At 40.7% G+C, this 15,270-nt stretch overlaps 1 protein-coding gene across 2 annotated transcripts in view; it reads left to right on the plus strand.

The window, feature by feature from the left end:
- tshz1 (teashirt zinc finger homeobox 1) overlaps positions 1 to 15,270 on the plus strand; it is a 166,169-nt gene that overhangs the window by 34,051 nt on the left and 116,848 nt on the right. The window contains exons 3-4 of one of the 2 annotated variants that reach the window (XM_055219236.2): positions 4,555 to 4,631; positions 12,858 to 12,908. In XM_055219236.2, coding sequence (XP_055075211.2) covers positions 4,555 to 4,631; positions 12,858 to 12,908 — 128 coding nt within the window. The remainder of the gene's footprint in view (positions 1 to 4,554; positions 4,632 to 12,857; positions 12,909 to 15,270) is intronic. The other variant, XM_073858419.1, reaches the window with a different exon arrangement.

A 15,270-nucleotide genomic window follows, 5' to 3' on the forward strand; every position in this document is an offset into this window, starting at 1 on the left:
GGTATAGAACAGTACAGCGCTGTTCAGTACAGTATAGTATAGTATAGTGTGGTCTAGTATGGAACAGTACAGTGTTGTGTACAGTACAGTATAACATAGTATGCTATTAGTGTAGTATAGTAGTGTAGTATAATATAGCCAGGATGGCACAGTGACTTAGCACTGTTCGAGCCCTGGGCTGGGTTAGTAGGTCTTTCTATGCAGATGTATTATTATTATTATTAATATTATTGAATGATTGATTTTATTTGTTAAACACACTGAGGAAACTTAAAAAAAACATTATGAACTGAAAAATATTCATGACATTGTTATAAAACTATTTTAAAGAGTATTAACACTTAATGAAATTTTAATTACAAATTTGTACCACTGTAGTTGAGGTCCAGAAAAATATTCACCACACTGTTGTAAAACTATATGACAGAGTATTAGACATTTTACTGACAAAATCAATTTGTATAACTCGTAAAAAGTGCTCAGTTATGTTGTCTTGGTAACGTCAAGTTGTCATGACAAGTTATGATGTGTTGGTTAATGTCAAGCTGTCATAACAAAGACATCTCAAGCAATGTCATCTTTGCATTAAAAATTACATAATTAAAGGGACACTCCACATTTCCCAGCTCCCCTAGAGTTAAACATTTGATTCTGATCAGCTGATCTCCGGGTCTGGTGCTAGCACTTTTAGCATAGCTTAGCACAATCTATTGAATCTGATCAGACCATTAGCATCGCGCTAAAAAATAACAGACAGAAAATTAAAAGCTGCGATTTTCTAGGCAGATATGGCTAGGAACTATACTCTCAAACTGGCATAATAATCACAGACTTTGCTGATATAACATGGCTATAGCAGGGGTAGTGATATTACGCAACTGCCCGAAAATAGTCCCTCTGGTTTACTTTCAATGGCAGGGGACTTTTTTCGGGCAGTGTGTGGCAGATTCAATGGATTGTGCTAAGCTATGCTAAAAGTGCTAGCGCCAGACCCGGAGATCAGCTGAATGGATTCCAAAACGGTAAAAATCAAATGTTTAACTAGGGAAGCTGGAAAATGAGCATATTTAAAAAAAAAAGTGAAATGACCCTTTAAACGAATGAAAATTAATGACAGTTGTCATAAACATGCATAAAATGTCCTTCATGTTCATTAATGGCACGTGTCATGTCAGTCTTATGAACACCCCATTCAAGTAAAGTGTTACCGGTAGGACGGTTGCTTAGTGAATTTGAAACTTTGTTGTCCACATTGGACATACATTAAATAAGAAATTTAAGTAGAGTGATTCAAGAACAGTGCTTAAATAATTTAATACAAATTAATATTAAATAATTTCAAATTAAAAGAAAGAATAAGTCAAAATGCAGAACTAAAGTCTTGTACAGTACAGTATAGTATAGTGCATATGATAGATGATCTGTGCACGGCTGATTTTTCAGACACTTTGCATACGAGTTAAACCAAGAGTGACTTTAAATGTGTATGTGTGTGTGTGTGTGTGCATGATGGAGGACACTCAGACTTTCTCATCCAGTTCACATTTGTTCCAATCAATTATTCAAGCAGACAGCCAATTACAAATGAGAGGATTTGAGAGGCTGAATCCAGCTCTCCAAAGAGCTGCGTTAGAGAAGTCTACCAATGACTAATCGTAGCAATTAATTTGCTATTGAACACGAGAGGTGTTTCCTCTCTCCTCCACCATTAAACAGCATCGAACGCAACCTTGCTCCCATTAAAAGCCACACGGAAAACTTCAACATCACAGCAAATACCTCATCAGGTCTTAACAGCCCAACGAAAAGACTTTTTAATTGTGTTTTTGATCTCTCTGATTTCATGTGACGCTTTTTCCTGCCCCGGTTTGATCTCCAATTATTCTTTGTACTTGTTCCCACGCGTGTGCATCATGAGCGTGTTATTTCAGGGTAAGGAAGGAGTTAATATAAAATATAAAAGACTCTTGATTTATTCATACCGTCACACGGACAGGAATTACAGTGGATTTTTTTCTCCTCTATTGATCAATCCCACAATCCCCTGTCTGCCATTTGATGGTTAGATTGACATGTGAGTAATTTATCTGTCTTCTGTGACTGACAGAGTATAATGAAACTGCATCTAAGTGTGCGTTACCTCTCGGAATAATTTCCAATTTACCACTCATCATCGGCACACTCAAAAGACACATAGCGAGACGGCGATGAAGGCAAAAATAGATTTATCACCTCAATTACTCGTGCTTCTATTGTAGCTTTGAGGATGTGTTTTAAAATATGATGGCCTTAAAAGATTCAGAGACAGGTTTCAAAAGGGACTAAACCCAATCAAAACAACATTCAAAGACATGGACATCTCACAAGGACACACAGCACTTAAGTCGGGATTCAAGTGGGGAGCGATGGCATAGATGCCAGTAAATGTCGCATAACCAGACAGTTTAAATAGCATGAGCTACATAAACCTCATTGTAAAGATGTTTGATGAGTATATATACAATCATCTATCTTTATTTTTCACATCATGTCATAAAAGTCAAGGTCAAGCTTTATCATGCATAAATAATGCTTGCTTGCGGTAAAACTGTAATTTGCATTATCTTAAGCAAAAAAATGTTTTGTTCTGTACCTGTGTAAGAGCAATAAAAATCTATTTGTGACAAAAAGCGCAGATCATAGGGTCACTCGCAGCACCAAACTGTAAACAGGTACAAGACAAGCTAGTCATTCAGTGAAATGACACCTGTCAAAACAACGAGAACACAGCGAAACATCATTTTCATAAACACTGTTTTTGTCATCTTAAAGGAAAACACCACAGTTTTTAAATATTTTATTATGTTCGTACCTCAACTTTTTTGAAAGTGTGCACTTAATCACGTCGTGAATATGTTAACATTTAGCCTAGCCCCATTTATTCCTTAGGATCCAAACAGGGATGAATTTAGAAGCCACCAAACACTTCCATGTTTTCCCTATTAAAGATTGGTGGCACAAAACAAAACGTGGCGATATTCTAAGCGGATAAAAAATGAGAACCACACTGTATGGCGGAAGAGCACCTAGTTTGCAGCACTTCGACCCCGGCGCGCAGCAACATCATCTCTCCTGACTATTCCCCCTAACGTTCAAACTTCCATCAATATTACTGCGCCAGAGGCCAAAGTGCTGCAAACTAAGCGCTCTTCCGCCATACAATATACACTCACCTAAAGGATTATTAGGAACACCAAACTAATACTGTGTTTGACCCCCTTTCGCCTTCAGAACTGCCTTAATTCTACGTAGCATTGACTCAACAAGGTGCTGAAAGCATTCTTTAGAAATGTTGGCCCATATTGATAGGATAGCATCTTGCAGTTGATGGAGATTTGTGGGAAGCACATCCAGGGCACAGAGCTCCCGTTCCACCACATCCCAAAGATGCTCTATTGGGTTGAGATCTGGTGACTGTGTTAGTACAGTGAACTCATTGTCATGTTCAAGAAACATGGTGTGACATGGTGCATTATCCTGCTGGAAGATATAAGGATGGACATGGTCAGAAACAATGCTCAGGTAGGCCGTGGCATTAAACGATGCCCAGTTGGCACTAAGGGGCCTAAAGTGTGCCAATAAAACATCCCCCAAACCATTACACCACCACCACCAGCCTGCACAGTGCTCACAAGGCATGATGGATCCATGTTCTCATTCTGTTTACGCCAAAGTCTGACTCTACCATCTGAATGTCTCAACAGAAATCAAGACTCATCAGACCAGGCAACATTTTTCCAGTCTTTAACCGTCCAATTTTGGTGAGCTTGTGCAAATTGTAGCCTCTTTTTCCTATTTGTAGTGGAGATAAGTGGTACCCAGTGGGGTCTTCTGCCGTTGTAGCCCATCTACCTCAAGGTTGTACGTGTTGTGGCTTCACAAATGCTTTGCTTCATACCTCGGTTTTAACAAGTGATTATTTCAGTCAAAGTTGCTCTTTTATCAGCTTGAATCAGTCGGCCCATTCTCCTCTGACCTCTAGCATCAACAAGGCATTTTCGCCCACAGGACTGCCGCATATTGGATGTTTTTCCCTGTTCACACCATACTTGTAAACCATAGAAATGGTTGTGCGTGAAAATCCCAGTAACTGATCTTGCAGATTGTGAAATACTCTGACCGGCCCATCTGGCACCGTGCTCGAAATTGCTTAAATCACCTTTCTTTCCCATTCTGACATTCAGTTTGGAGTTCAGGAGATTGTCTTGACCAGGACCACACCGCTAATTGCATTGAAGCAACTGCCATGTGATTGCTGGATTAGATAATTGCATTATTGAGAAATTGAACAGGTGTTCTTATTTTTTATCCGCTTAAAAATTCCACCATACTTAACTACTCATGTAACGTCTTCAAATAGGGAAGTGTTTGGTGGTTTCTAAATTCATCCCTGTTTGGATCCTAAGGAATGAATGGTGCTAGCTGAATAAAGTATCCAGTACAGAAATGTCCTTGCGCTTTTACACATTGCTCTTACATATCTTTCTGTGTCTCTATTTGTTTTCCTCTTCCTAGTGGTCATGATCCATCCACACCAATGATAAAGTGCAGAAGGAGAGCCGAACAGACGGGACAGTTTCCTCAAGCCCAAGGTGCTCAATCACTCTCTCTATGTTCCCTCCTTTCATTTATATACCTCCACAAGACCATTTCCCCCTCTCTTTCTGCCCCTGGTCATTATTATCTGCACCTGAGAGGGGTAATAGCATCCTCAGGTTTCAGATGCGTTCAAGTTCAGAATCCCCCCAAAACCTTTGAGACATCTGCTGTAGTGTGCCACGTTCATTTGAATCCCTAAAGGTTACATGTATACACATAAAGAAGTCAATTACTCATATTGAATGTGAGTAGAAGGTGGCTCCTTTTTTAAGCCTCAAAAGGATGCAAAAGCATAATTAAATACTTCTATGTGACTCATGCCATATATCTGAAGTGTCCTGAGGGCATACAAATGGGTTGGAGAAAAGCAAAGTTAAATATAATCAATTATTTGATGAACGTCTTGACCTGTGCCTCTCTCTCTCTCTCCATGTGCTTTGTGCATGCACAAACTGTGTTGTTTACTTTAAACAGTAGAGTTAATAATGGATGAGAAAAATGAAATTTTTGGGTGGACTATCCCTTTAAGACTGTGTTTGGAATAATAGTACATACTGTGTGGTGTATCAGTGACTTTGCGGTGGTGTTTGTAAATATTTTCCCTCCTTCCCTCCTTTCATCCTTTCAGATTTTTCGGCAGCTGCTGTTCAGTGTTTGACAAACAAATAAGAGGCTGCTAGTCTAAGCCAAACACTTGATGACAATGATTCCCGGTAAAGGTTTTTTGGAGCCGTGTTTTGATCCGATGCTTCAGTGGGAATCATAGACTTTCCATTAGCCTGCTATGTGTCGTGTGTTTCATGGCTTGTTATCAGCCACGCTTTTGGTACATGTGGCCTTCTCTGGCTCTTCACCTTCCTCAAATGACAGTGATGGGAAAAGTGGCAGGCGCACACGCCTAAACTCTCATCTACGTCCCATATGCCAGTTTAAGCTAAACGTACATGCAGGCATCAGGCGTTTTTCTTCAATTCAAAGTGTCAAAGAAGCATACGGTGGAAAAAATCATTCGGGACGACTGCAGATGTACATCTTTACGCACTGCTTGTACCACAACCTGTATTATTAGTATTACTTATGTTTTGTTGTCCAAGTTGAATCGGTGTGTCTGTCTGTCTGTCTGTCTCTTTATTGGCATGATTTGTACAGTATTGCCAAAGCATTGGCCATTACATTAAAATGAACATTTGGCCATGACATTACATGAACATGATCTGTCCTTAACTGGCTGTCTCTCTGTCGGTAACTCTGTCTGTCTGTCTCCCTGCTTGTCTGTCTGTCTGTCTCTCTCTGTCTGTAACTCTGTCTGTCTGTCTGTCTGTCTGTCTGTCTGTCTGTCTGTCTGTTTCTCTGTCAGTATGTCTGTCTGTCTCTCTGTCTGTCTGTCTGTCTGTCTATCTTTCTGTCTGTCTGTTTCTCTGTCAGTCTGTATGTCTGTCTGTCTCTCTGGTCATAACTCTGTCTGTCAGTTTTTCTGTCTATCTCTCTGTCAGTCTCTCTTTCTGTCTGTCTGTCTGTCTGTCTGTCTTTCTGTCCGTAACTCTGTCTGCCTGTCTGTCTGTCTTTCTCTGTCTGTAACTCTGTCTGTCTGTCTGTAACTCTGTCTATATGCCCGTAACTGTCTGTCTGTCTGTCTGTCTGTCTGTCTGTCTGTCTGTCTGTCTCTCTGTCTGTCTGTCTGTCTCTCTGTCTGTCTGTCTGTCTATCTCTCTGTCTGTCTGTCTGTCTGTTTCTCTGTCAGTCTGTATGTCTGTCTGTCTCTCTGTTCATAACTCTGTCTGTCCGTTTTTCTGTCTATCTCTCTGTCAGTCTCTCTCTCTGTCTGTCTGTCTGTCTTTCTGTCCGTAACTCTGTCTGTCTGTCTGTCTGTATTTCTGTTTGTCTCTCTGTCTGTCTGTTTCTCTGTCTCTCTGTCTGTTTGCCTGTCTCTCTGTCCGTAACTCTTTCTGTCTGTCCGTTTCTCTGTTTGTCTGTCTGTCGGTCTATCTCTCTGTCTGTCTGTCTGTCTGTCTGTCTCTCTGTCCGTAACTCTTTCTGTCTGTTTGTCTGTCTATCTTTCTTTCTTTCTTTCTGTCTGTCTCTCTTTCTTTTCTTTCTGTCTGTCTGTTTCTCTGTCTGTCTGTTTGTCTGTCTGTCTCTCTGTCTGTAACTCTGTCTGTCTGTTTCTCTGTCTATCTTTATGTCTGTCTCTCTTTCTTTCTGCCTGTCTGTCTGTTTGTCTGTCTGTCTGTTTGTCTGTCTGTCTGTTTGTCTGTCTCTCTGTCCATAACACCGTCTTTCTGTCTGTCTGTTGGTCTGTCCGTCCGTAACTCTGTCTGTCTGTCTGTCTGTCTGTCTGTCTATATCTCTGTTTTTCTCTCTGTCTGTCTGTTTGCCTGTCTCTCCGTCCGTAACTCTTTCTGTCTCTCTCTCTCTGTCTGTTTGTCTGTCTGTAACTTTGTCTGTCTGTCTGTCTGTCTGTCTCTCTGTTCGTAACTTTATCTGTCTGTCTGTCTGTCTGTCTGTCTCTCTGTCTGTCTAGTCTGTCTGTCTGTCTGTATGTATGTTTGTCTTTCTGTCTGTCTGTCTATCTCTTTGTCTGTCTATCTCTTTGTCTGTCTGTCTGTCTGTCTGTAACTCTGTCTGTCTGTTTGTTTGTCTATCTATCTCTCTGTCTGTCTCTTTGTTTGTCTGTCTTTCTGACTGTCTGTTTCTCTGTCTGTAACTCTGTTTGTCTGTCTCTCTGTCTGTGGTACATATTAGGAGCTTTTTAAAGGCCATTACATTGCATGAACATGATCTGTCTGTCTCTTTGTCCGTTACTCTGTTTGTCTGTCTGTCTTTCAGTCCGTAACTCTGTCTGTCTGTCTGTCTCTCTGTCCGTAATTCTGTCTGTCTGTCTGTCTGGCTGGCTGGCTGTCTCTCTGTCGGTCACTCTGTCCATGTGTCTTTCTGTCTGTCTGTCGTTCTGCTTTTTTGACTCGTCTTTTACTTAATACAATCTCTTTTTCATATTTTAGCTGAAGTGGTCTAGCAATGTCTGTTTTACCCACCCGTGAGCACCCAGATTGTAAAGATGGGTGGGCAACACAGACATTGGTCGACCCTGTATACTTTAGAATGGCCTCAGCTCCCTTGTGTTTCACGTCAGCCCCTCTTTAAAGCAATAAAGAAGTGGTTTTACGTTTGCTAGAAACATGATTTCAACTTATTTCACTCTTATCTGTCAATAAAAACTTTTGTGCATTAAACATTATATGATTAAAATATACCTGTTGAAAAACAAATGCAATTTTTCAAAGCTCAAGGTTGCAACTTCTCGCTCCCTTGGCAGGAAAGGGGGTAAGGGGTCTAAGTCTCCTCCTGTAAGACTCAAATTGCCTTCAACAGCTAGAGATTAAACCGAAATAAATAGGGTCGAGTGCTTGTACATCGAAATAAGACATCGGACGCTTCTTCTTGCATGCAAGTGCACTGTTGTACCCATCACTCCCCTTCCTCCATATTCACTTTTATTCATATTCCTGAGTTCAACCTTGCAGTATTCAATCATTTTGATTAAAAGACCGATTTCTTATAGAAGTGGGCAGAGTTGGAGCCAATGGCATTTGAGGATTCATATATTTTCATAAACTTTTAACAATGTCAATGAGACATGTCTTCAATCTTGGCTGCGCAACAGCAGGGCACTCAATCTTTCTTTAGCTTTCGACAGAAAATTTGAATACCAGCATAGGGTTATTAATGTGACAGTTCACATAGAGAGCTTCATGGGGATTCACTAGCTTTTTATTATTTCTCTCTCTTTCTCTCCCTCTCTCTCTCTCTCTCTCTCTCTCTCTTACACACACACTCTCGTTCGCTCTTTGTGAAAGAATGAAAAGTTTTAAAACATAAAATAGTGACAGGCTGGGAATGTAAAACCACAGACATTTGCAAGCTCAACTGAGCTTAAGACATACATTTAAATTAACCCCTAATTCTTTTGTCGTTTCGAGCAAGCACGGAGCCGAAATATTAATTTCTGTTGCAGATATTACCTTGCACCCCAGGCTGTGCTAGAAAAGGCACGTTCAGTCATTCAGTTTGCATTAGTTTATTGCTTACCATTTTGTAATGTACAGTGTTTTTATAACTCAATACTATTGTGGCACATTTCCGGTTGGATGCAGATTCATTTGTACAGCGGCAGAAAAATAACTGATGTTAGCTGTGCGGTAACATTGATTCTTTTCTATTACTTTTCACTCTCAGTTTTTCTCTCTCTGCAAGTGTCTGACTTTACCGCAAAGAAGCAGAACAAGTTAATGCGTCTGCTTTCTCAAAGTGAAACCGATTTAGAAACGTGTCTATATCAGGCAAAGTGAGGCCGAGAACTATAACTAGTTAAGTTTCACTTTGACAAGAGGATGCACAGTGTTTAAATCAGTGGTCGAATAGGTAGAGCGTAATAAATACATTTTTCACTTATTTTCTTTTCTTATGTTTTCTTAGCAAAGTGACTCTGTCTGTTTGTTTGTGGACAATCATATTTGGATGGAGCGAACAGGAACAATTGCACAGAGATGCAGAAAATGCCAATAAAAGTGAAGCATCAATACAACTACCATGCTATCCATCAACCGACGTGGGTTTGTAAGGGCACGTTAGGATGTGCAGTGTTTTATTTGTTTAAGTGTGATTAACGATTAAAAATAATGCAATAAAAAATATGCAATTAATCATGCCTCCTGACCCATATGCAAATTTCATAGAAAACAATTGTGATGTCTCTAAATTATAATTATTTCCTGGCATTTCTTAGCAAATATTGATATATGTGTTTAATTAGATTAAAAGTTTCATTTCATTTAAACTTACTAGTTTTGGTTTTGGAACGGTTGAATGGAAATAATTGGACAATCCAAAAGAGATTAGACGCATGTTTCACACTAAGTACTGTTTAAAGTACACGAAAATTAGTATACATGCACAGTGTACCAAGTTTGTACCAGTAGCTTCACGATTTTGGCTTTTATTGAACTTAACCGTGCTACAATCTTAAAAATAAAGGTTCTTCACAATGCCGTAGTGTAGAAGAACCATTTCTGGCTGAATGGTTCCATAAAGAACCTTTAACATCTGAAGAACCTGTTGCAGAAAAAGGTTACTTGTGGTGAAAATGGGACTAAATGGTTCTTCGAGACACCAAAAAGTACCAATCTGTAAATTTGAGGTACCAATATGCATCTTTTTGGTGTTTTTTTTTTAAAGGTACTGCCCCAGTGACAACTTTTGTACCGACTTGTACCTTTTATCCTAATGGTACGTACACACCAAATGCGGGACATTGCGTTACTCACTCTAGATTACTCACTCATGCGAATTTTTTGCTCGAGTTGAATATTTTCAACTTGGGCGAAGACACATTTGAGGCGAATAGCACGTTTTCACGGCAAACGCGCCACCCATATCGCTTCATTTGCATCGCCCCACGCGAGGACGTGTCTGATTGCGTCTTCTCATTGACTTTGTATGTAATCTACTCGCCCAAATCGATGAACTCGCATCTGGTGTGAACCCATAGTAAGAGTGTACTGTACATCAGTGATGTATCAGCTTGAGGTCTCTAACAGTTTGTTAGGCTTGCGCTTAGTTGCATGAAGCAGGCTGTGGGTCAAAGACAGCAGCGTGGAGCACCTGGACACATCGAGAGAGCTCATAAAGGTCAATATGTACAGACCACACCAGCTGCGGATCAGGCAGAGGGTCTCATCTCTATAAACTTCATCAAGCCGGTGTCATTAATCACAGGACTTTGACCCAGGAACAAAGTTTGGGTATGTTAATTTATTGTTTATTCCAAGCAACATCGTACGTCATATTTATTCTTAGGACTAGAGACCCCCCTTCCATGGACCCGTGAGAGGTGGGCTTAAAGGCAGACAGCTTCATCTACAGAGCTCCAGAGCGCCAGATGACCATGTCCACAGAGACAACGATATTGTCCAACCACATCAATCCGCATCTAAAAAAACAACCGGTTTATCCATCTTCCTGGACCCCCCCCCCCTCCACAGCTTTCCTTTTTATACACGATACCTCGAATTCAGCATTTTTTTTTACCTTTTTTGTGTTTGCTGTTTGTTCCCTCCTGGGCAAAAGTCTTTCTTCGCCCACCCCTGCTTCTTGTACTCTCTCCCCCTCTTTCTTCCTTTCCTGTATCGGTGAATCCTTGTCATAAGAATGAATTGAATTTGTCCCCTTTAGTGCAAACAACAATGGAGTGGGGGAGCCTGCTGGAAAACAAATCGGCGGTCCGTCCCTTTTGGGGATGTGGGGAGGGGGAAGGGGTGGGAGGCTGGGGACGGCGGATGAGGAGCAGGTCGGATGGCAGAGTGGCGGCTGTACTCGTTTATTAACATGTCGTCTTCATAGCGCTCGCTGAAAGCGGAGGTGCCGGCCGAATGATACAGACAAATGATGTTAATAATAATAGCTGGCCCCGCGGCGAGAGAGGAGTACCTGGGGCCAGCCAAACAGGAGCTCACACCTGATACTCTCCCTCCCTAGATCAGCCATCTCTTTCTCTCTCTCTCTTATTATACTATCTTTGGTGGAAAACAAGATGTATTGTACTGAGAGTTTGTACACTAGTGTACCGTTTGCAAAACAAAAAGTAATTGTTTCAATTATGTATCATTTTTAATTATTTACTTTTTAAATGGGAAGATTCGATTCATTTTTTATGAGAAGGATAATACACTTAGAGGCAAAGTGTGTAAATACTTTTTCTTCTTGCTTAATGTGCTGAGACAGCTGAACATAAACATTTGTTCGCTAGGTTAATTCCCTTGAAAAGTTTAAACATTGTGGCTCTGTGGTGCAATATCAGAATATTGCTTCTTGTTTGAGTATTCTAGCCTGACATAGCAACATTGAATCAACCAATGGCGTGAGTTTGTGGTATGAACGGTTTGTCTGACCAGTGGCAATGTTAGGGGAAACCTGTTTAAAGTCTTTTTAGTAATGCTTAAGGTGCAAAAGTCATGCATTTCACCTTGGATAATAGCTAAAGCAATCTCGCCTTCTGTTTCATCATTAAACCATAACTCCTAATTTGTTTATTTTCCCTTTTAAATTTTCTGGTTAAGGAGATTTACCCAAAAAATAGAAATTTAGTGGTCATTGTACAAACTGATCCCTATGCCATTTCTCTCCTATCCCATGTGAGTTACTTTTGTAAAACATGAGCGAATACATTTTAAGTAATGTTTTAAAGAATGCCTTTAAATTGAATAAGGTGTTTCTTATGGCTTAAAGGTGCAGTGTGTAAATTTTAGTACATCTAGTGGTATGGTTGCAAATTGCAACCAACGTTTCAGTCCACCGTTCACCGAAACGCATAGAGAAGCTACGGTAGCCGCCACCAGACAACCATGTCATCATTGGAGACAACTTAGTAAAAAAAAGTTTGTCCATTAAGGGCTTCTGTAGAAACAAAATGGCGACTTCCATGTAAGGGGACCCTCTGTGCATGTAGAGTAAAATGTCTCATTCTAAGGTAATGAAAAATAACAGTTCATTATGAAAGGCCTTTATACACCACTAATAATATAGTTATGTATTTTGTATTGCATTTCTGTCAAGAGATCGTTATAAAAGTTACACACTGCACCTTTAATTCACAACATGTATGTAGCCCATCATGTGTGTGGTTTGTTATTTCAAAATATGTGTTCTGCGCGTCGAGTGATCCTGTGTGCATTACGTGCTTTGTCAAAATAAGTGCCTGCTGCAGATGCGTCTAAAGGGTTTTTGATAAAAGAGACGCTCGCGTTTGCCAGATACTCGCATAATCTCATGCGTAATCAGAGTTTACTGTTAAGAGAGTGTCTTGTGTGTATTTTGTGAAAGTGAGCGTCTCTTTTATAATAAACGGTTTTGACGTGTGTGCACCAAGCACTTATTTTGACAAAACACGTGATGCACATGGTTCACATGACGCAACAAACACATATTTTGAAAACGCAAGCAACAAAAATGATACTCAGAACACTTATTTTTAATTTGCGCCCCTCAGATGAGCAGTCACGAGCCGCCACTGGCTCAATTGGTAGAGCATTGCATTAGCAATGCAAAGGTCATGGATTCAAGCCCAGGGAACCCACATGTTAATAAAATGAGCTGAATGCACTGTAAAGTCGCTCTGGATAAAAATGCAATAAAATGATGACTAATATTTGTCTATTCTCTTTTAGTGTTCTGCAGAAGAGATAAAGTCATACTGGTTGGAAAAACACGAGGGCACAGTAAGTACAGCGGGCAAAATTTCCATCATGGAAATTCTGTCTTTTTAATTCAACTTATTCTGTCTTCACAATCAGCTTTGAGTCTCATTAGTGTTTCAATGCAGTATTTAAATATAGCATGACCCTCAATGAAACCCCCATTCCTACTTGTCTTCATACAGCACTTACTGTTCCATTAGAGGTCAAAGAAGTGCACAAACTCATTTAATCTCTCATCACACAAATTTCTTTGAAAGCCAATCATCTCTCTTCTTTTCAGACGTTGTAACTTTATTCATCAGAACAGCTTGTGTACCTGCGACATCTGAAGTGTGTGACTGATGTGAAGTCATTTACAGAGAAGTCTTGTAGCTTGACAGTATTTTATATATATATATATATATATATATATATATATATATATATATATATATATATATATATATATATATATATATATATATATCGTGACTTACAGTGCATTACAAGCTATACTGTATGTTTTATCAGCATGTGTGTTCCCTTGGATCGAACCCATGACCTTTGCAATGCTCTACCAACTAAGCTACAGGAACAAGTTTAAAATATCTGACAATGAGAAATACAATAAAAAAATTTGTATACATGTATTCTGAGCCAGTGACGTAGATTGTAAAAGTTCACCTTGTATTTATAGATAAAACCATCATGGCTTGATGCATGATACGGCCACCAGTCTCAGTTTGACAAAGCTGGATGGATTGATCGGTCAGCCTCTGAGAAGCCCAAAGTTAGGAGGTGGTCTCGGATATCTACATCCCCGAGCGCCATTAGCACGACTGATGGCACATTCATCCTGCGCTCGTTTCTCAGAACAGCTACGTTTCGCGTCACTCCATCAGGGGCTCAGGAGACGCGCCAATTCTTCACCTTTAGCCCTGTTTAGCATTTGCATTTGTTATGTCTGTTTTTGGCTGCGCTGACCTCGCAGCGGTCACTGAACTGGCGCCTCGCTGCCTCTGTCCGCATTGATTTGATATGATATTTCAGAGCTCGACTGTAGCGGGCGGGAGGGGGACGCGTTAACGTGGCCCACAGTGCAATGCAGAGCTGTAGCGTCCAGATCACACCATTTTATTAGGGCCCTGACAGTTTTTCTGACCAAAAGGGTATTTATGTTTTTTCATAAAAGCCATAAAATGTCTCATTAAGGAATTGTTTTGAAAGATGATATTCAGTGCATGCATACACATGTCTAAAAATCAGAGGCCACTGGATGTAATGCTGGTATTGCATTTTTTTGCGAGGGGTAAATCGGGAGTTTTCATTCACACCAGCCACGGTAGAGGTGGCAAAAAACGTGCTATTCGTGCGTAGTTGGACACTTGAACATTTTGAGTTTACTCGCTTCTTTGCGCGTGAAATTCTAGTCATTCATGACATTCGCGCAGAAATTTGCATCATGAGAGGGGCTTCTGCGACTCCGCTCGCTCCCTGTAATCACGTCAATACTAGAGCAAGCTCCTGATTGGTTAATGCAGCGTGAATATCCGCCAAAGTTCAGATTTTTTTACTTGCGTGTTTCCCACGGCAACGCTCAATTCGGGCAGAACGTGCAATCCGCGCCTTCTGCGCATTTTGCGTCATTCGCACCGTGCTGCAGGATGCCTATTCGCGTCTTTGCATTAACTTAACATGTAAATCACTTGCGCTTGCCGCCTCTTCCGCGTCTGGTGTGAATGCCACATACTGAAGTAGATGTGCGGAAAAAGCAAGCATTTGACGCACATCAGAGGCGAAATTCGCTTCTTGATGGAGGGGCAAGTGCTATGCAGTTGTCTGTTTGCAAGATGGCTGATGTTATGCATTTATCAAGAGAGTTACCGGTTTGTATTTGGTCACCTTACTATAGGGGAAAAATAAACGGCACTGGTCGATAAACGTCACATTACTCAAAAGTGAAATGTGTATTTACAACTTACCAGGTTGCCCAATGTCCTCACTGACACTCTTCCAAGCGAGGTCCTTTTTATTCCTGACTCCAGGCGGGGCTGCCACCACAGCAGCAAGCAGGCTCCTGATTGGTTAACGTGGCGCGAAAATCCGCCCAAGTTCAAATTTTTCAACTTGGCCGTCAGCCCCAAATTTATGTCAAACGCAAAATGCACAAAAGCACCATTTGTGCGTACTGCACCAGACGCTCAATTTGCAGCATTTGAACTAGACGTGCGAATTAGGCGGAATCGTGTCTACTGCGCCCGCCAAGCGGCTCATTCGCAACGGGAGACCTCCAGATGCGCGTCAGCGCGTCTTCACATTGACTTAAAGCAACACTATGCAGTTTCCATGTAAAAATGACCTAAAGCTCCCCCATGTGGTTGAAAATCGCAACAGTGCCTGGTAT

Source organism: Misgurnus anguillicaudatus, chromosome 20 (genome assembly GCF_027580225.2).
Source record: "Misgurnus anguillicaudatus chromosome 20, ASM2758022v2, whole genome shotgun sequence".
Taxonomy (NCBI): domain Eukaryota; kingdom Metazoa; phylum Chordata; class Actinopteri; order Cypriniformes; family Cobitidae; genus Misgurnus; species Misgurnus anguillicaudatus.